The sequence below is a fragment of the Gallinula chloropus genome (assembly GCF_964237585.1).
Source record: "Gallinula chloropus genome assembly, chromosome: 4".
Lineage (NCBI taxonomy): Eukaryota > Metazoa > Chordata > Aves > Gruiformes > Rallidae > Gallinula > Gallinula chloropus.
This window is the reverse complement of record NC_140088.1, coordinates 49,235,203-49,256,740: the sequence shown is the minus strand read 5'-3', so window position 1 is coordinate 49,256,740 and position 21,538 is coordinate 49,235,203. Positions and strand designations below refer to the sequence as shown.

The following is a 21,538-nucleotide window of genomic DNA, read 5'->3' as shown; positions in this document are numbered from 1 at the left end:
CTCCACAACTGTAGGCAGCACCCGCCTTTGCCTACACACTGCCATGCACTACTTGCCTTACCTTTGCAAGCCATTCATCACTGCTGGAACAGCATTGTCTCATCACAACTGGCAGGAATCTTTCTTCATGGAGAACAGCAGAACGTTCTACTGCCTGGTCCATTAACCTCAACTAAAAAGGAACAGTCACAGTTGCTGTTAACCACATGTACTTGTGGAGCTGGCCCATTCAGACAGCTCACACTCCCCAGAGCAGGGATTTTTCCTTGCACTGCTTCAGCTTTGAGGGAAAAAAAAATGAGCTACTGAAAAGAGCCATTTACGTGGTACAACTTGTTTTGATGTTATTTTCTTTACAAGCCCACATGCAAATAATTGTCCACATCACTGAAGCAATGAGCAGCACCCCATCCTGAATATACCACATGAGTTCACATGAGTGAATATACCACAGGACCAATGTGTGTCTGTAAACAGGCCAGTTCCATTTGCCCTTCAGCAGTCCATAGCAGGCACACTACCAAGGCCCTGAAGTTGACCAGACCCTAAAAAACTCTGTGCAACATTTCATGCACCAAAACAGAAGTTACTGCCTGCTCTTTTACAACAGTGGGGAGGAAGCCACAGTAAAAGTCAGTGGTTCCAAAACCTCAAGGCAACAAACCCAGAAAATACTAAGAAAAATATTTCAATGTTAGCTTTGATAAACAAGTTTAATAATCCGCTATTTCATAGGCAATGTATGTAAAACCTAGGTTTCAACAGATAAATGTTATAGGACTTGGAAGCCAATTCCAGCACCTCAGATTTGAAGACTTACACAGCCAGGTTTGTTCAGCCCACCAAGTACTGACTGAGCAGCTCAGAGTTGCAGGTCTGCTAAAAACACCTGCTGTACGTACCCAAGTCAGTCGCCGCGTTCTCACACTGTGCTCCGGAGCTGATCACCAACAGATGTAGTTCCATGGCACGTAATGTCCACAAGCAAAGCACAGCATCCAGCTCAATTACTGCACCCTCATTATCCAGGTGATCAGTTTCAGGCAGCACAGCACACCTCCAACCCAACCTCTGAGGAGGTCTTTCTACTGCTTACACTGCAACTGCTTTGCAGTCATGGCTTTCCCTGCCAAAGAACGGGGCTATTACAGATGCTGGGTGAAAAATCCCTGCTCAAGCAGCAAACCAGACCGATGCACAAGGTCCAGGCTGCACAGAAATGCACAGATTTTTGCTTTCCATGAAGCACAACACACAACTGCACAGTTACCACTCTCCCGCTGCAGACATGAAGACAGAGTGCGTATCCACCACAAATGAACAATAAACTTGTTCCCTATTCCCAGGAATAATTTGGGAAATTTAAACCAAGTAAGAAAAAAATAGAATTCTATTTATTCAGTTTGCTCCTTGGTTTCAGAGAAGTTAAAATAGGTGTCAATATAGACACAGCATGTTTTCTTCCATGAGTAAGAGGGTAAGTCTGCTATGGCCATGACATTCGGAACTGCGTTGCACCCCCACTCCATCATCCTAGCCCATGTCAGTCCAAACCTGAACCCTCAGAGAAGGAAGAGGAATCCATGTTTTAGAGAGACCCACAGTGAATAAAGCCCACAACTTGCAAGTTTTGTTAAGGGAAGAGCCATTATCTCCACTTGGATCCTATCCATAGTTCGAAGCGATGGCGCGCTCTGCTCTGACAGAGAGAAGCTGTCGGGAGGGTGCGGGTGGTGCTGCCAGGTGCAGGACCCTGCCTGCCCGGCGCGGTGATGTGCTCGGCTGGTCGCAGCAAGGCAGACTATCACCAAGAACAAGTTAAGAAGTAACCTAGCTCGAGGTCCCAGAATTTACTTCAGCAAAAACAAGGACTAAGAAAAAGATTCAGAGAGGAGGTGTAGGACCAGGGGAACAAGCAATTACCTAACAGTCATCAGCGGGTGGGGAAGCCTCCTCTGTGGGTACCTCCACGTCCCCCTCTGAAACCACCCCTCTCACCCCGAAAGTTAGTTCTGTTCCTCTCTCTGCCCCTTTCTCCTCGGCCTGCTGAAGTCCCTCCTCTTCCTCCTCCCCTTGGAGCACCACCTCCCCGGTCAGACTTGGACTTGGGTGGCGGCGACTTGGGCCGAAGTCTCTCGATCTCTTCGGTACAGCCAGTCAGGTGGGAATTCGGAGCCGTGAAGTACGAAGAATACGTTTCTGCATTGAAATTGCTGTTTGTGAGGGTGGGTCCCACAGTCAGCCAACCTAGGGAACAAAACCAGAGTCATGGAAGCAAGAAAAGACTTCATGCTTCAAGGCCATTATTGTCTTTTTCCCAGTTTGTCTTTTCCTAGTAAATGAACTCTTGAGTAGTAAGAGCAGATACTTATCTGCACCTCCCTGTATTGAGCAGAACAAAGAAGTCACCTCTGGGAAGCAGTTATTGAAGAATTAAAATTTGATATTTCTAAGGGCTTTTTTTTTTCTTTTAATTACACACGGCTATGAGAACATTCATGCTGTGGTTTCACAAGACCCCTTTCCCCACCTTCCTATGTGTTCTTACACCACAATGTTCGCCAACCCTTTTAAGACCACACTAAGCCAGACCAGTAAATTCATCAAATTTAGTAACAACATCATCATCTTCCTTCTCCCCTTTCTAAAAGGCATTTAATCTTGAATTAGTTAATTTTGTGTCCAGAACACAGTTGTGACAGCACAGCTGAGAGCAGAGCATGCTGGATACACACATCTGAAAACACAGTACAGTGACAATGCTGTTGAAGCTCACATGGTAAGGGGGTAGAGCTCAAAGAGTTAGTTTAACCCACACAAACCTTCACTGGGAACTTCAGCTTTTACCAAGTGAGTTAAGGCAGGCATTTAAACAAGTATGTTTCTATCATGAGCCAAAGTAGTGCTCAGTCCTGAACAGGGCTCAGACCACTTCATGTCAGTGGGAATTAAACTTTCATTCATATATTACTTAACTAAATTTTTCTTTATTAATCTCAAATACATGCTTGTAAGGAAAACAAGAATAAATAAATAAACCCCCAAGATCAGTTCTTTCACACTGTTCTCTAAGCTGGGAATTTACATCACATGTACCTTGCTTCCTGTGCATTAAAAAATATAAATATATATAAAAACCCAAGTTAGGCTTTTGTACTTCACTGAGCACGGTGCAGATATGTGATGGGGTTGTGATATAACCTCCAGGGTAAACGCCACACTGGAAACCCACAAAAAGCTCAATCAGACTAACATCCCCACAGGACCTCAACTTGTAGGACTTCACCTTTAGCAGCACTGAAGCAATACCTGAACAATGTCTTTCTGCAAAGCAGAAAGCCCCCTCCACAAGCAGCCCCCAGTAACCAAGAGCTAAGGCTGACATTAACATTCAAGCCCTTAAAGGCCAGCAGAATGACCAGCACTCACTGCTCCAGAGTCATACAAGCAAGAGAGGAACAACACCTTGAAATTTACTTTGGCAACTCACTGCTTGCAGCCTGTGTACTGATACACAGCCTGCCCCAACTGCAGTAGAGGAATAAGCTACATTTTTTTAATAACATAACTATTAGCATTCACATGCCACAAGCCAAGGCTGCCAACAGACTCTGTTCCATTTCTCTTCTGCCATCCAAACTATTAGCCTCCATTTAGGGGAGAAAGGGGTTATGCAGAACTGCACAACAAAGCTAAGGGAAGCACAGCTACGGCACCCTGCCCCACTCCCCCCAGCTAACTTTGAAAGGGGCACGCTGTTACCATACATCGTACAGAGAGCAACTCGCACAGCACCCATCAGCACGTGGAGTGTGACTGCACCAGCTGTAACATCAGGCACAAAGCCTGTCATTTCAAGCACTCAGTGGTAGTTGAAAGCAACAGGGCCGCTGAACTTTATTTCACATTAGGCTTGAGGACAGAAACATCACTGAAAACAGTCTAAAGAGCCATCAAAATACGTTTTATTCTTGTAGTCTATATTGTCCTGGAGTGGAAGCCCTCCATCACAGATACGTGATAAATGGGAAGGCCTGACCATCAAAACAAAGTGCAGTTCCTTCCCACTCGATCCATACCTTTCCAGACATATTTTCTCGTGCCAGATACAGCACCCAGTACAAGAAACTGGGTCTTCAGATACTGGCAACAGGACCAGCACTAAGCTCACAGGGTATAAAATCAGTTTCAAGAAAGAAATCATGCTTCTGAGAAGTGTAAGCACATGGGGAAACAGAAATCTTAATTCTGTTACGCTCTGTGGTGATTTAAATACTGAACAGGCAAAAATATTAGCCAACCAAAAATTTTCTTCTGAAAAAGTTGGCAGAATCAATAGTTGTCACAGACTTTCCCAGTGCTGTTTCGCGACTGACAGACCGTCACATAAACCAAAAATGTGTCTCCTTGAGATCTATTGTCTGACCTATGATATGTGTCTGGAAACCTATTTAAGACACTGAGATGAATTTTACAAGCAGCAGATTCTGTGACTGTCTTGCACACGATAAAGGCATTTCTGTTTTTAGAGCGAGTGTGCAGTTTCCTTCACTATTAAGTCCAAAAATAAAACGTTAATACAAAGGAAATATTCAGAGTATGAACTTCAAAAGACAGAATTTAGACATTCCAATGTTACAGCAGAATACTAACTTCAGCACTTACCTTCAGTTATGGATGGAGGAAAACAACATATAGAAAACAACATATAAAGGCCTTACTGTTTGAGCAAGTATTTACTTCTAAAAAATAAATATTTAGAAAAAAAAAGCTTAATGGTAAGTAGTTGTAAACTGGATTTGTGACTTGGTCTTGCTCCAAACATAATAAAATTACAAATTATAACATAACTGTAATGTCACTTAGATGGGTTTTATATGATGCTCCTGCAACACAGGCCGAGGAGATACCTTAAGACAGACATTCTTGCAAAGAAAGCACACAGGTTTAATCTTTGGTTCTGCCAAAACTCTCTGCTATTGGATCATAAGGGACAGAACATTAAGTAGAGTAGAACAGAACTTTGCTGCGTCACAGCATTGGGAGAAATGCCAAGTGACGCTGCAATCCCTCTGCTGCGGAACGTTAGGCTGGTTACGTGAACGGGAAGGTAGGAAACCTGGGAAATTTCTCCACCCAGTAGATTTTCCCACTCGTAATTAGATTTCAACTATGGAAAATTTCAACCAGGAAAGCTCATCTGGCTTTGTGGTACCATATAGTCCCATGATGGGACAAGTGGGGTTACATGCAAAAATACACATTTATTCAGCTGGTGCAAGCCCTGGCAGAAGAATCATGTTAAGATTAGCTGTTATCATCTCAGCTTCCACAAGAAATCATCAAGTACCCTTAGGTGATGGAAGAGAGTCATTAAAATTCAACTATTTGACAAAAATAAGTCAACAGTTACCTGGTCGAATTGTGCTGTCCCTTCCAAAAAGATGAAGGCGTCGTCTTCCAAGGCAGAAATGTTCAATGATGTGAAAAATCTCTACAGGCTTTTCTATGTTGCCAATTTCGGGCTCTTCTGTGATGATCAGGTCAATATCGACGTTAGCGTGGATGAAGTCACCATCCGTGCTGCGCCGCACAGTCCCTTTGATGCCCATGAGGCAGTGCTCCTGCGCACGCACAACACAGAAGACTACCCGTCACGTGGCGCACGCGGCCGCACCCGGCACCACGCTTGGAGCACAACGGGCAGGAAAGGAAGTTTCAGTCAGACAAGTTCCTACTCTTACACGGGAGGTCTGAAGCATGAACTAGAAGGCCAGAACAAGCAGGAGCTACCAGGAGAGCCTTTTGCAAACAAAGCAGAGTGGTTTAAGCTATCTGTCTTAGATAGAATCATAGAATGGTCTGGGTTGGAAGGGACCCCAAGGATCATAGAGCTCCAACCCCTCTGCCACAGGCAGGGACACCAACCTCCAGGCCTGGATCTACACAAGGTTGTCCAGGGCCCCATCCAACCTGGCCTTGAACACCTCCAGGGACGGGGAATCTACTACTTCTCTGGGCAGCCTGTTCCAGCACCTCACCATTCTTTCTGTAAAAAATTTCCCCTAATATCTACCTTGCAAGCTGCAAGAGCACACTGCTGACTCGTGTTAAGTTTCTCATCCACCATGACACCCAGGTCCTTCTCAGCAGGGCTGCTCTCAAGGAGCTCTTCTCCCAGTCTGTATCTATGTCTGGGATTCTTGATGATGTCTGGGTATCTTGATAAACTACACTGGGAAGTGGTAAAACGCAAAGGCTGAGAAGGTGTTTGGACTTTGTCCTGATTTCAGCTAAGATGTAGTTAATTTCTTTTCTAATAGTGGATAGAATGCCATGTTTGGGAGTTAGGATGAGAGCAGTGCTGAGAGCACCCTAATGTTTCTAGTTGTTGCCAAGCAATCAAGGACTTTTTCAGTTGTTCATATTTCCCTACTAACGAGAAAGGAGGGGACGCAGCCAGGACAGGTGACCCGAACTGGCCAAAGGGGGTATTCCATGCCAATTACATCATGCTCAGTATAAAGGGGTGCTGTGGGGAGGAGGAGCAGGCACCTCCAGGATGCATGGTTTTTGGGGCCGCTCCAGGCTGCACAGCCTGAGCTGTGTGGTTTGGTGAGAAACTGCATTGCGTATCACCAGTTTCATGAATTTTTTCCCTAACGTCCTGTTATTATTGTTATATCTATCTTTCTGCTATTCTAGTAAACTATCTTTTATCCCAACCCATGGGGTTCTGGTTTCTTGGTTTTGGTTTTATTCCCTTTCCCTTCCCTCCCCACCCAACCCCAGACACACACTTCTGCCCCCCCCCCAGCTTCCTTTTAAAAGAAAAGGTGACTGCGTGGTGCTCGGCTCTCAGCTGGGGCAAAACTACAACAGACTTCTTCAATTACAGCAAAGTCAGAGCCTTAAGTTGGAAAGACAGGAGAGTCACCACAAGAGAGTACAAGGTGATGGCAAGAGTAGGGGAATAGTTATTAATTATGGCTAACATTTGTATCAGCATTCTGATCCTGGGTTTATTCATACAAATTATTTTCAGAGTTCTCAACCATAAACCAGCCAGTCAGTGAAAACAAGACGTACTTTTGCATACTGTACCCATTACAAAAGTAGCTTCCACACTCAGATTCCCTTCTAAAAGATATCACTGCATCTAAAAAGTAAACCCACTATCAAACTGTCAGTGCACTCTCAGTCAACTCCATCAGCATTACAAATGTTCATTAACTGTAATACACACGCTCTCCTTTCCTCTAAAGCACCACAGATGAGCGTGACTTGTACATACATACGCCCTAATTGGTACAGGATGAAAAGGGGGTTCTACATACTCATTTCTGTTTCTGGGAATATTAAACTGAGATGAGCAAGTCCCCCCAGCACTGTGAAACACCCGATTCCCTAAGTGCCACCGGGTGGCTCCAAGAAAAGTTGCAGACAAGAGCACACAACCATTTCCAGATTTTGGCAGGCCTTTTGAGAGTTAGTGAATAGATGTGAAAGGCAGAAGAGGTGACCTACCAAATCTATGCACTCGGTCAAGTGCACCCAAGCTTAGATTTAACTAAACAACAAGGCCGAATACCACTAAGCAAATCACCCATCCAGCAAAGCCTCATCAATCTAGCCTTTAGGAGGACCATCCAAAGCATTTTCTGTCCCCAACACATGGAATGTCATTCATTAGTACCTCAGATTCTATAGCAGGATGCACAGCATAGAGCACCCATCTAGAGAGATGCTACGCTAAACCTAACATGGCAGCATTTGAAGCTGCAGTCCTCAGTACATACATCTTGCACAACAGACTATTTATGTGGTCAGAGTAAGCCAGCTCCATTTTCAGCTTTATTGTAAACAGTGACCTCAGCCCAACCCTTGCTCATAAACAGAGAAACTAAGAGTCCCCCCCACATTGTTCCCTGTTCTTTTTAATCTGCATATATTTGCAATACTATATGCAATAAACACACGGTGTTTATAAATATTTCTAGCTAGCACAACACACTTTCAAATAAACTTCAGATTAATGTAAATGCAAGTCAAAGATTACAGATATCTTAAAGGAAAGTTTATACTTCTAAAAACCAGCAGTTTGAGATCGAGCTGAGGATGCTTGCTACTGATGAACGACTAATGAAGATGGAATGAGTGCTGAGGTTAATGACACGTAAAATTATTAAATTTCCAGCAAACTCGATATATTCAATAAAGCTGCCAGTTACATATACCCCCAAAATTCTTTATTAATCATATCTATATTTGTTTAAGTTTTTAATAACATACATTTTAGCCTCCACGGGGCATCCACCACCTCAAGAAGATTCCTTTCAACATTAAATCTAGTCAAATTACACTACTACATGTTTCTCTGCCAGTAAGTTTTCTCCTCTAATCTGGAAAAGAGCTTGAGTTTTACATAAAAGGTACTCCTAACAGACTGACTGCTTATTTACCATTCACCTGCAACTGAAATAACCCAGAAATCAAGACCACTGCAATATATAGTAGCATTTTCTACTCAGTTATCTTCCCTCTTGGGATTTCATCCTTTCTGTATCAGTCTATGAACCTCCTCAGTCACCTGCTGAAATGCAAGACCCAAATGAGTATCACATTCAAAGGACTGAAATAGAAATCTACCAGTGTTAAATGTACTGAAACTTCCATGCCTTGCACTGACAAAGTCAAAAGGGTTCTTAATTCATTTTACGAATAAGTTTATTTCCATCTAACATAATCTGCCAAACAGAACTCTGAATTTCTCATGTCTGCTTTCCTGAAAGCATGTCATCAACGGCTGCAGAGTATCACATGTTGCATTAGCATGAAGAGAGAGAGAGGATGGAAATGGAGGAGAAATTGAGCCAAACCTTTACCTTGGTTCTTTGGAAAACAGCCTTAGGGTCTAGAGTCTTGGTCTTTCCGGGATTGTTCTTATTTGTTTTAATCCAACAAATGTCCTCACATCTTCTGTAACCCCACTTGCGTAGACACTAAATATTACAGACAGATAAAACAGTTCACACCACACCAACAACTTAGTAACTTAAACTGAAGGTTTATGTAAGTATTTGACTTGTTTTAAGCATAACTGGAAGAGAAATATGTCACAGAGGAATGGAACAGTTTACTGGCATGATGGCACTGTGTTTTGGCAAGCTACACCACAACTTGTCTAGGTATCACATACACACCCCTTCTCCACCCTTTTTAAGTATCTAACCACTGCACAAATCCCCTGTGGAACCCTGCGTTCATTTCTGCCTAATGACACTGAGGTTTAATCAAATCCAGACTGAACAGCATGGTGATCAGCTGCCTTGGCCATGTCTCCACTGATACCCATGCTCTGACAGCTTTTCACAGCAACATAAAATTGTAAAAAACAAGAAACCCAAAACACTCTGATTCCCTAAGATAAAGGGCCAAAAGCCTTTGTCACTATCTTGTGATTTTTCCTGTATCTTCAAAAAAACCCCAACATGACAACAAAAAACCCCCCACTCACAAGACTTTTTAATTTAATGCCTGAGTTGCCTTGGGAAGAGGAAATCTGGCATTAAGGACTCAAGCTCACTTGGCCAGTGCTATGTTCAAGAACTGCCCAGCTACTGTGAATGTGTCTGTGACCAAAATCAGTCTACCCCAAGGAACTACTTCAACCAACCTCAGAACTGGAAGCAGATGACGCACGTGTTAGCCTCAGTTTACAGGCGCTGCAGTGAAAGCGCCGCTCGAACAAAGCAAAGAACATTTCAGCACAGCTGCTTGGAAATTCTTACTCTCCCATACCCAATGTCAGCAGTGCTACCCCAGCATACAGAAAGATTGCTCCAAAACTCCCCAGAACTTGGTGGAAAGTAGAACTTCCGCAGTAAGAGTAAACCCACTTAATCTCCAGATGTTTTCTGGAAATAAGCAGTGCTACACACACCATTTTACCTCACTTCATGTAACAGCAGCACCTCTCCACCAGCATGAATATTGGTGACAGAAAACTATTAAAGCTTCTGTCAAAAGAACGTAATGCTGTAAGCACATTCAACATGGCTACCTGCTCCTACAGCAACATCTATACACCAAAACCAAGCAAGCATTACAGCTTTCTACATGCTACAGAATTATGCCTCCTCACATAATCACAGCCACTCAGACAGAAAGTAACAGTGCCTAAACAGTTAATACCAGATACACTCACATGTATTTAATCCACTTAAAATTATATCCTCTACTGCTGTAACAAAACATCTCTCAGCAGTTACAGTTGAGAATTCTATACATAAAAAGTCAATGATAAAAATAAACTCTTAAGCCTGTCCCTGATAAATTGAATTAAAACTTCATCTTACCACTCGGCCAAGATCCAGACCCTCGCCTGAACCGCACCACAGAAACACAAATGACCTTGGGGCTGCAATTTCTTCAATTTCCAATTTCATGATCTAACAATAACAGTAATACAAGTGTTTCAGAATTAAACGTAAATCACCAACTGTATCAGGAAGAGTACTTAGTAAGTGTTAAAGCATTACCATCACAAAGAATTTTAATGAAAGAAGTTAGTCTGTATACCAGTTGCATTCACCCTCTTAAAACTGTTTCCCAGTCAGTATGTGTTATAAAAGCTATGTTATCTGTACATAAGTGTGTGTTTAAGACAGCTTATGACCAGCCTAATTTCTCCTTTTAGAAGAAATCACATCTGTATAGAAAATTACAGAGTTAAAGTCTAGTATAACCCACATGATTTTTTTTTTCTTAAACCTCTGCTTCATTTTAACATTCCATTGGTAGCAACAGGATTTAATAACAGAGTGATAGTGCTCTGTTTCTCTTCAGCCCTGGCGTCACTGATGTGAAACTTGTGAAGACACATTATAAAACCCCCAGCTCAATCCCCATTACGGTACAGAAAAGGCATTCTCTCCATTTTCACTTTCAAGAAAATAGCAGCAAGAATTTACCAGGACAGTGGTTCAACAATTACAAATGAGTAACATTCAGGATGAAATAACCTCAGATGCAAAGCATCTGTTACTCGTTATAAGTTGAAAAGACTCATCTCTGATTTGCTAACACATCAAATCAAGCTACATTCAGTGAAGAAAAGTAATGCGGGAAAAGCCATTCTAAGAGGATATATCTCCCAACTAAGGGGATGACTCTTGCCTCCAACACTTCCAGTTTTTTCTGGCATGTTCTTCCCTGGGCAACGCTGTCAGGCACCCCTTTCGCCTGCTGCAACAGAACAGCTCACACAAAAATAACTGTTCCTTAATGTGTAGTTGCCTAGTCTCTTACAACAAACATGAATGCCTTTGTTTTCAAATTCATTCCTTAAAAGTAGATTGGATTTTATTATATTCCCATGGCCCTTTACTTTGATTCACTTCTGAAGTGAATCACACTGCACACACACATGCAGGTTTCAGCCTATGGACAAACTAAATTTGAAGTAACACCATCACCCCCTCCCCCAAACCACACACAACACAAAGAAAATCTCAGCAACAGCTGCTTCCATCTACTGATTCACTCCCACAATGACAAATTTGGTGCTAATGGAGATGTAGCCCTGCACACCTTTCAAACAGGGTCTCTAAATCATAGGAATTTATTAGTCACATTCACATCTAGATTTCTAAGAATTCATGACATGATCACACAAAACTTTTCTTTATCAGCTATTCCTCTCTACTACAGATTGTCTGTTTTGTTGTGAGGATGGGGTTGTTTGGCGGATTTTGGTTGTTTAAGTTTCGATTTTTTCCCAATGAATAAAGTGTAGATACACAGAGTGGAGCAAATTTATCACTGACTAACATAACGTTGAAGAAAAAATGTGTAATGTTTAAGTGAAGGAATTCTCAGGTTTCATCTTGAAGGACGGGGCAGTAGGCTTTGAGTCATCAAATCTGCTTGATGACACCCAGCACTTCATAGCCTCCAGCCCTGACCTTGCTTTTCCAGAACTGACTGGAAAGATACAGAATGGAGTTACTTATTAATACATCCTGAGCATTTCCTCCATCACAAGCATCAACATGCATTACTACAGAAAAAAAATCCTCTAACTCTCTGGGTATTTACTAGATCACTAGAACAACAGCACCAACAGTGACCTCCCATCTTGCACATTAAGATTCCTCTTTGTTGTCAGAAAGTGGTTGGAAATCAGAATGGCTTCAAAAAAATCCCTTTGAGGTAATGAAACGGTAAGAGAATACATAAATACAAGACAAAAAAATTCCACAAGTACAGTTTATCCATTTGTTAGGCTTCTCAGATTACAATCAGTCTGTCAACGTTTTCTGTCCAGTTAATAGTGGGAAAGGAAGTACGTTGGTGAAGTATACCCATCTAACTCTTGACTAGAAGGCCAGTGTATTAAAAAGCAAACCTTAGAAAACCTCTTTGAGAATTTCAAGAGACAAGGGAATATTTACAGCAGATATTCTCAATTTCTACAACAAAACCCGGAAGAGAAAAACTTACAGAATTTGAGGGTAGCAAGAAAACCCACAATTATTAGAGTTTTCAACCAGGCTCAGGAAGAACAAGAAGGTATATTAAATTCATTAAACTCCTCACAAAAATAGTCACAAATAGGGTAGGTAGGCATGCACACAATAGAAAATTTCGTTCCCATTTTTCCTTAGAACACATCTCTAAACCACTCTGATACAAAATTAAATTCTCAAGCTACTTGCTGAGATGCACGCATGAAAACTTTTTCACAGCAGGAAAAATACTTACATCATCCCAGGTCCAGCATTTCTCATTGGCAGTAATGCCAGTCTCTCTGTAGTATTCTTCCAGGGGTGGTTCCAGGAGAATCACATCAAATTTAGACTTCAGTTCCCTAATATCAAAAGCTTCCAAGTCTGCTTGTAAGTACCTGTTTAAACAAAAGAGGACCAATTACCTGGAGAAATTATAACAGTGGTTTGAAAGTTACACTCCTCACAGCACTTGTGCTTAGCCAGTTAAGAGTAAGGTCACCTGAGTAGTTCATACAGGTCACATGCACTAAATCCAGAGGACAATGCCTTCGCACTTAACCTAGGCTGGATGCTGTGCTTTAGATTTTTTTAAAAGTAGTCTCTCTCTCAATAAACAGCTTTTAGGGTTCTAATTTAGCAAACAAGGAACAGAAGCCCACACAGACGGTACAGCAACATCTGGTAAAGAATCACTGAACCCGTTGTGTACATCCACAGACTATATAGGAGGAAAAAAAAAATAATCAACATTTAAGGAGAGAATGCTCACTGCCTGGCTAACAGACTTCCATTCTGCATCACTCTGGGAAAGCAGTGTATTTTTAGAACTGTCACTTATTACACGTTACATTCAAAAGATTCTGAATGTGGTTACTTTGCACATAGTGTAAGCATATTTCTCTATACCTATAACAAAAGCCAAATTCCCCCCACCACTGATTTTTTTGGAAGGCACGCTCAAACGCACCCCACACCTGCCCAACATTCACAGCTCGCTACAAAGAAAACTACACTACCTTCCTCTCAATATATTTAACATTAAAAAACTAACTAGCTGATCACCACCTCCCCCTTCCAAAGGAGGCACCTGGAAGAGTTTATCATTCGTTAAGCGTATTTGATGGTATCAGAAGGCAGAAGGTTTTCCCTTCTGTGCTTCAAGGCTAAGAACACCAAAACGCAAGTAACTTCAAAATAACGAGTTTTGCAGTTTGCATCTCAGTTGTTCAGACAACTACATCAGAGTTTTTCATGTGATTATCACGAAATAACGCCATTTTACTCATTACAGATTAGGACTACAGTATATTAGAAGCAGTAGGTTCACGTTCAGGTGGGTTCACGTTCCTGGGCATGACATGCTGCATGCTTATACTGTGTCTAGCATTCAGCACAAACCCAGAGGTAATTCAAACTTAACAGGACACATCACTTCCAACCAGCCTGAACTTATTTTTTTGTTCTTAAACTACAAAGTAACATTGGACTAATGGATGCTAAGATAGTAGCTAAGCATTATACCAAAAAAACCAGTGTTACAATAACTAAGGTTATATTAAGAGGCTGATTTTTTAAAGCTTTCCTCTTTATTTTAAAATGCATCATATATCATGGGATTCATCATCATATGATGTCAAAGTCTGCAGCCCACTCAGCTGACAAGTCGGTCTTAAAACCCAAAATTTTAGATACTATAAATAATCGCACACTGGAAAGAAAATCTAGTTTACATACTACAGCAAACATCTGGATTAAACTAGCAAAACCTAAGTGGTTTTATTCTTCTGAAGTTTCAATTGATAAATCTGTATATACAAACAGAAAGAGAAAATGTAAATTCTGAACAGGTGTTAAGGATAGAGATTTGCAAAGCAGACAGCTAACTTCAAACAGGTCTGGAGAAGAAAGGCAGTTTCCACAAAAACACTTACATGGGAGGAGTGTTAGATTTAGATATCAGCTCATCCTTCAACCTGATGAGCTCTCTAAGCTTTGGGTATTCTTCAAATCTATCTGCTAAGCCTAAGAAGAAGAAAACATGAAATTAACAGCTACTTAGAGAGTAAATCTGCATCAGTTAAACATCATCCAGTATTCTGAATAGGTCCAAATGTTAACACTTAACCTCATTTTAATTTCTGTTAGAACAAACCAAACCCTTAAAAGCAGCTTTTTGTTCAGTACTCCACAAAAGCCTTCTGCTTTCACCCAGTTAATTACAGCTGTTAGTGAACCTGGTGCCTATGCTCTAACCTTTTTTAGAGCACTACAGTTCAGGACTCCTTTTATCAGAAGGAAGCGGTCATCCATTTAAACTTAAAGTGCCAGAATGATGTCACCCCTTGATCCATAAGTTTATATTAAGAACTAATTAACACTCATTTACAGAATGCTTTTATCTAACCTTTGGAAAATATTTCTAAGGTGGCAACTGATTTGTGGCTGGTACCCTTAGGATTCAGTATTCTGGTGTCAGTCGTCTTAGACTTTGCTTTATGAGGTTACTTTCAATGCCAGAACGCCAAAGGGAGAACCCTAATCAGACTTTCTGCAACAAGCTTTTTAAAAAGAAGAAAAAAGCCACATAAAAATCCAAGCAATTTTTTTAGTATTACATTCTCATGTCAAAAAAACAGCATGTTTTTGCTACTGCTAGCAGCAGTCTCAGCACAAACTAAAAAGAGACCTACCATTCCTGCCTCCCAAGCAGTATCAGATCAGCTTTTGTTTAAGTTATTTTCAAAGCTAATGTTCATTTACATTTACAACTTTAAATGGTCCTAATCAAGGAGGAAGGAGAGGTCAGGGGGAGGACAAACACACAACCTCACAAGTCCTCCAACATTTCATCCCTCTCCTTATTTTAATTTAAACTTCTGAACTCCCAACCCCAGCACTGCCCTGATAAAAGCAAAGTTCTTAGTTCCTAACCTTATCATCTCTTATGACATGTGGATTAGACACTCAAAAGGTGTTTTCATTCTTTTCCTTAAATTCATATAATCTTAAAACCAGCCCTACACTCTTCCAGTATCCACTGCTGCGTTGCTTCCAGCCAGTGCAAGTCAAATATTCCTGACCAGCAGAAACCTGAGTTGGTTATCAGCAGCTAAAGAAACAGAGGTAGAAGAATTTCCATTCAAGATGTCTCAAGTTGTTTTATAAAAACCAAACCAAAACAAAACCCACAAAACCCTCTCTTCCAGCAGCAACATCTAAAAGAAATAACTGCTCTGAAACCACTACATTACTACAGCTTTTGTAGGGTCACATCCAATGACAAAGTAGCAGTTTGGATCTTCATGTAGAAAATGTATGACAGCCAACATGCAACTTGGCACACCTTTTATCTCAGTCTGACTGCTGCTGACACATTAATTTCCATTTGCCCCATTCCTCACTAATTCTTTATTCAGCAGAGAAATCAAAGTAACATAGTCATCCTATTGCAAAGAACAGTGACTGTTTTACGTATGTAACTGTGAAGCCCTGATGCTTTTCAGATAAAGACGTAACAGTCAAACCAGCCTGTTTCTCACAATATTGAATATGGAGATGTGTTCACAGAAGCATTCACAAACGGAGAATAAACAAACTGACTGCCTCAAAAAGCAAACAAAACCTCTTCGGGCTGACACCTATAAACACCACACACTTGCCCCAACAATCTTAAACTTGATAAAATGCAGAGAACTGTTGCAGAAAACTGTAGGGGAATGTGTTATGCTTTTTTAAAAACCCAAATAACTACCAGGCACACGTCCTGGGAAATGGGACCAAACTGCACCTTAGTTTTAGAAAGATCAAGTCAGGCCCAATAAAGCACGATCTCAATAACTATGAACTTAAACACCATCTTCTAAATGCTGTAATGCATTGGACCTTCTAATGGAGTTGTCAGCAGTTACATACTTTAGCTGGTAAATATGATCCATAACGCTTACTGACAAGTACAAGCCTTTTCCATGCTTCACATGCATTCTTGGAGGCAATACAGTCCAGGAAACAGCCGGACTTCAGATAGTTATTCAAACTTCCAAAGGTTTCAAGACTTGATTACTACATTAATCTATCTTCTGGAACCAAAAGACCTTAGCTTTGAAAAGAAAAATTCCTGATTAAATGCTTTCAAATAAAGCCAAAAGTAAGAGCAGCCTTGGTAACAATCACCTCCTAAGTGACTGAAAATAAAATCACTCTGAATTTATGTATTAATATGTACACACACAGAGTGACAAAGCTGTGAAGTATACACGTATCTACATTTTCCAGTAACTGTAAAGAATTAAAAAGGGGAAGAAAAAGAAATGCCAACAAATAAAACACGTTCTCTTCAAGCAGTTACTGGCTATGACATACCAACATCTCTGATGAAGTTCTGGGGTCTGTGTCCTGTATCTACAAAGTGCTGGCAGTAATCATTGTGTGGATTTAAGCTCTGAGTACCCTGGAGAACAAAAAGGGAGGTCAGTGAGGGCAACAGCAAGGTAAGGGAACATAGACACACTCACACACACTGCATGTGTTAGTCTGATAAATAACAAAGTAACAGATCTTTATTTTAATTTTCCACCTGCCTTTATAAACTACAACATTCAAGGCTGTCGTTGTGGGTTTAGTTCCAAATCTGACTCACTATTACTACAGCTCATTGAAGGTTTACCTAGATCTTTAGTCAGATCAAGGTATACACTAGTTACAGCTATACCTTTCACAGGAAACTTCCAGAGTTGTGCATTACAGTGGATTACTTCAGCCTTCAAAGCTGTAGCTCAAATACCATCAGTCGCAGAAATAGTTTAAACACAATGGTTCAGACTTGACTAGACATCTAATCGCAAACAGGGCTCACCTTAAGAAAGGTACTGGAATCTTTGTAAATCTCTTCTTCGTAGGGCAGGTTCTCTTCATCATGCTGCAGCTCTACTTCATCCTTGGAAACAAAGCACACATTACATACTGTTGGAACTGCCTTTACAAGGAGTAGAAGTTGTAATTTTTGTCCCACAAAAAAACTGATTCTGCGGACTAAAGCAAGTTATATAGCTTGTTGAAGTAGTTCTGTAGCAGAACCTTTGAACATCTGTGTCCACTCCATCATCTCTTACGTTCCAACCTTAGCAGCTGAAACGAATTTCTCTACATAACCCTGTTGAAGTCCACACTTTGCAGAAATAGCTCATGGTACAAACCAGTACTTCATTTGGGTTGTCCTTAGAAGTGTAATTCCCATTTTCTAGTCTCAACACTTACAGAAAACAGGAAAGGTATGGAATTATTTTTTCCCACAGTCAGAGTGTCACCAACAGTTTGTTCACCAGATTTTTCGTATTTAAAGAGCTGTTACAGTGACATACTCTGAACACCCAACACAGAACTCAGGGAGAACATGCTTCAGGTCATGCTTCAGTGCTGTTTTCCCACTGATCCTGAAACAGCCCATTGTACCTATACATATATTATATATAAATAAAACTGAAGAATGATTAAATATAATTTGCTTTTTTTAGTAGGACACATATGCTCTTCCATACATTACTGATTCCATAATTACTGATTCTTAATCACTTAATATAGTGCTTCATGTGAGGAGAAAACCAATCAAGGCTGAAATATTAAAAACCCGTTACAGAATCACAAGTTTGGAAGAGACTTTTAAGATCAAGTCCAACCGTTCCCATCCTATGCTAAACCATATCGCTGAGCACCTCATCTACCCTTTTTTTAAGCACATCCAGGGAAGGTGACTCAGCCCGCTCCCTGGGCAGCCTGTTCCAGGCCCCGACAACTCTTTCAGTGAAGAATTTTTTTCTAATATATAATCTGAACCTGCCCTGGCACAGCTTCTTGCCATTTCCCCTTGGAAATGGCATTTTAACACACCAAAAAAAAAGATGGAGAAGCAGATTTATCATAGAACTCAACTTTTTCCTCCTCAACACACACCTTAAGTCAAAAGATGCAGAGAAGGGGTTATTACTACTGCTGCATTTACCCATGCTACATAAGCTGTCTGAATGCAGAAAATTAAGTGCCTTCCCTATTTTGATCCCTGTAGCTGTTGGAATCTTAAAATAAGCTCTATGTTCTTTCCAAACTGGAGCTTTGAACTGGCTTCTGAAACACCCACTGTGATTCACAGGTCACATATTCTACAGCAGAATACAAGGGAGATGCTACAAGGGATATATATTTAAAAGTATCTATACCCATGTATGCACACAAGCATGTATTTATAAGTCTTTCAGAGACATGCAAACACCAGAGAAAAAGCAACTTTTTCAATTCTTTTCTTACCTTATATTCTTCAACCTCTTCCTCATCAGCTTCTCCCTCATCTGGGTATTTGCGTTTCGCATTTGGTGCGGAAGTATCATAAGCAGCCCTATAAACATCCAAAAACAAAAAATAAAATCAATCCTCATATAATCTGGTTTTTCTCTCCAGAGAGAACACTTCATAAATCATCTGCCTTGACTACGTGTTTCTGTCCCAAGCTTGAAATTCTTTTGAAACTGTGTATATGAGAAGTTGTTCCTCTCGGTATATTTGACATCAGCAGAACTTCTTAAGTTCAGGACTTCTGAAGACACATATCTGGCTTCTCTGTTTTGCTGTTTTAAAAGGTATAGCTTGTTTTAATCCAAGAGGTGAACCTACAAAATCAAGTCTGCTCATGCCAGAAAGTATGTTACATAGAACATTAACAAATGAACATGTACTACTAGCTACTCTGCCCTGGGAAGAAAATCAAAGAATCACAGGGTTGGAAAAGAACTTTAAGATCATCAAGTCCAACTGTTCCTGTCCTATGGGATGCAGAGGGATCTAGGTGAGCCTAGGTGAACCTAATGAGGTTCAACACTGCAAAGTGTCAGGTCTTGCACTTGGGCCACAGGAATCCCAGACATAGATACAGACTGGGAGAAGAGCTCCTTGAGAGCAGCCCTGCTGAGGAGGACTTGGGTGTCATGGTGGATGAGAAACTTAACATGAGCCAGCAGTGTGCTCTTGCAGCTCGCAAGGCCAATGGTATCCTGGGCTCCATCAGAAGAGGGGTGGACAGCAGGGACAGGGAGGGGATTGTCCCTCTCTACTCTGCCCTTGTGAGGCCCCAGCTGGAGTCCTGTGTCCAGGACCGGGGCCTGCATTACAAGAAAGATGTGAAACTGTTGGAGAGGGTTCAGAGGAGGCCACAAAGATAATTAGAGGGCTGGAGCACCTCCCCTATGAAGAGAGGCTGAGGGAGCTGGGCTTGTTCAGCCTAGAGAAGAGAAGGCTGCAGGGGGACCTCATTACAGCCTTCCAGTACCTGAAGGGAGCAGAGAATCAGGAGGGGAATCAACTTTTTAAAAGGGTAGAGCATGGCAGGACAAGGGGGAATGGATTAAAGCTAAAGGGGAGAAGGCTTAGATTAGATATCGGGGGAAGTTTTTTACAGAGTGGTGCGGTGTTGGAACTGGCTGCCCAGAGAGGTGGTGGATGCCCTGTCCCTGGAGGTGTTCAAGGCCAGGTTGGATGGGGCCCTGGGCAATCTTGTGTAGATCCAGGCCTAGAGGTTGGTGGCCCTGCCTGTGGCAGGAGGGTTGGAACTCTATGATCCTTGGGGTCCTTTCCAACCCACACGATTCTATGATTCTATGCTAAACCATATCCCTAAGTACCTCATCTATCTGTCTTCTAAATGCATCCAGGATCAGTGACCCAACTCCCTCCCTGGGCAGCCTGTTCCAGGCCCTGACAACTCTTTCAGTGAAAAATCTTTTTCCTACAATCTAATCTGAACCTGCCCTGGCACAGCTTTGTGCTATTTCTCCTTGTCCTATCTCCTGCCACCTGGCTGAAGAGACCATCGCCCACCCCTCTACAACCTCCCTTAAGGTAGCTGTAGGTGGTGATAAGGTCTCCCCTCAGCCTCCTCTTCTCCAGCCTAAACATCCCCAGCTCCCTCAGTCGCTCCTCATAGGATTTGCCCTCCAGCCCCTTCCCCAGCCTGGTTGCCCTTCTCTGGACTCGCTTGAGGACCTCAATGTCCTTCTTGGGGTGAGGAGCCCAGAACTGGACACAGCACTCGAGGTGCGGCTTCACCAAGGCCGAGTACAGGGGCACAATCACCTCCCTGGACCTACTGGCCACACTATTTTTGATACAAGCCAGGATGCCATTGGCCTTCCTGGCCACACTGCTGGCTCATATTCAGCCTGCAGTCAGCCAACACCCCCAGATCCTTCTCTTCCTGACAGCTCTCCAGCCAGTCTCCCCCAAGCCTGTAGTGCTGCATGGGGTTGTTATGTCCCAAGGTGAAGGCCTGTACACTTGGCTTTGTTAAACCCCATCCCGTTGGTCTCAGCCCATTGGTCCAGTCTGTTCAGATCCCTCTGAAGAGCCTCCCTACCCTCAGGCAGATAGGGACATCTCTTTGTTCCTTAAGAACTCTCTAAATTGCAGCTGCTCTTTGGAAAAGCAGGAAGGCTCTAGGACAATGTGGATGGCACACTCTGGCTTCACACCCGTTTTGCTCAGCAGCTCTTTCACAGAGAAAGCAAAAGTTCGCCATGGCTTCCGAGCTGCTATCACAGGCAAAGGGCTCAACTCTACTCACAGTTTTTTAAGTTCAGATTTGAGGAGTTGGAGCATTTTCTTTCACCGAATCACATATTTTTAATTTAACTAAGTTTTTCCTCTGCCCTCCGGACGGCGGCCATACCCGGCCTTGCCACGAACTCCCCAGCCCCTACGAGAAGCTGCACACCGGCACTGACCTGCACGTCTCTCTGGTTTCCGCGATCTCCCGCTGGTCATCCTTGCTGTTCAGCACGGCGCCGATGCTGTCAGCGTTTTCAGCTCCTAACTGCGCAGCGGGCAAGGGGAATGCAAGGCACGGTCACCGCCGAGGAAACACGGGCACGCGTCCCGCCGGCGCAGCGGCGGCCCCAAGCCGAAGGGGCGCCCGCTAACAGCGGCTTCCCCCTCCCGCCAGCCAGGCCCGCCCGGCAGCTGGACCTCCGCAGCCACCCTCTCGCCGC

The 21,538-nt window shown here is 42.4% G+C and overlaps 1 protein-coding gene across 1 annotated transcript; it reads right to left on the bottom strand.

Moving 5' to 3' along the window:
* Window positions 1-1,447: 1,447 nt before the first annotated feature.
* METTL14 (methyltransferase 14, N6-adenosine-methyltransferase non-catalytic subunit) lies at window positions 1,448-21,314 on the bottom strand (the record flags this gene model as incomplete). The annotated part of the gene is made up of 10 exons (XM_084263241.1): window positions 1,448-2,247; window positions 5,414-5,624; window positions 8,886-9,002; window positions 10,359-10,451; window positions 12,766-12,907; window positions 14,444-14,534; window positions 16,872-16,959; window positions 17,365-17,445; window positions 18,810-18,897; window positions 21,220-21,314. 10 exons carry the CDS (start codon window positions 21,312-21,314, stop codon window positions 1,934-1,936), a joined length of 1,320 nt encoding a protein of 439 aa, XP_084119367.1. The 3' UTR covers window positions 1,448-1,933.
* Window positions 21,315-21,538: the final 224 nt, after the last annotated feature.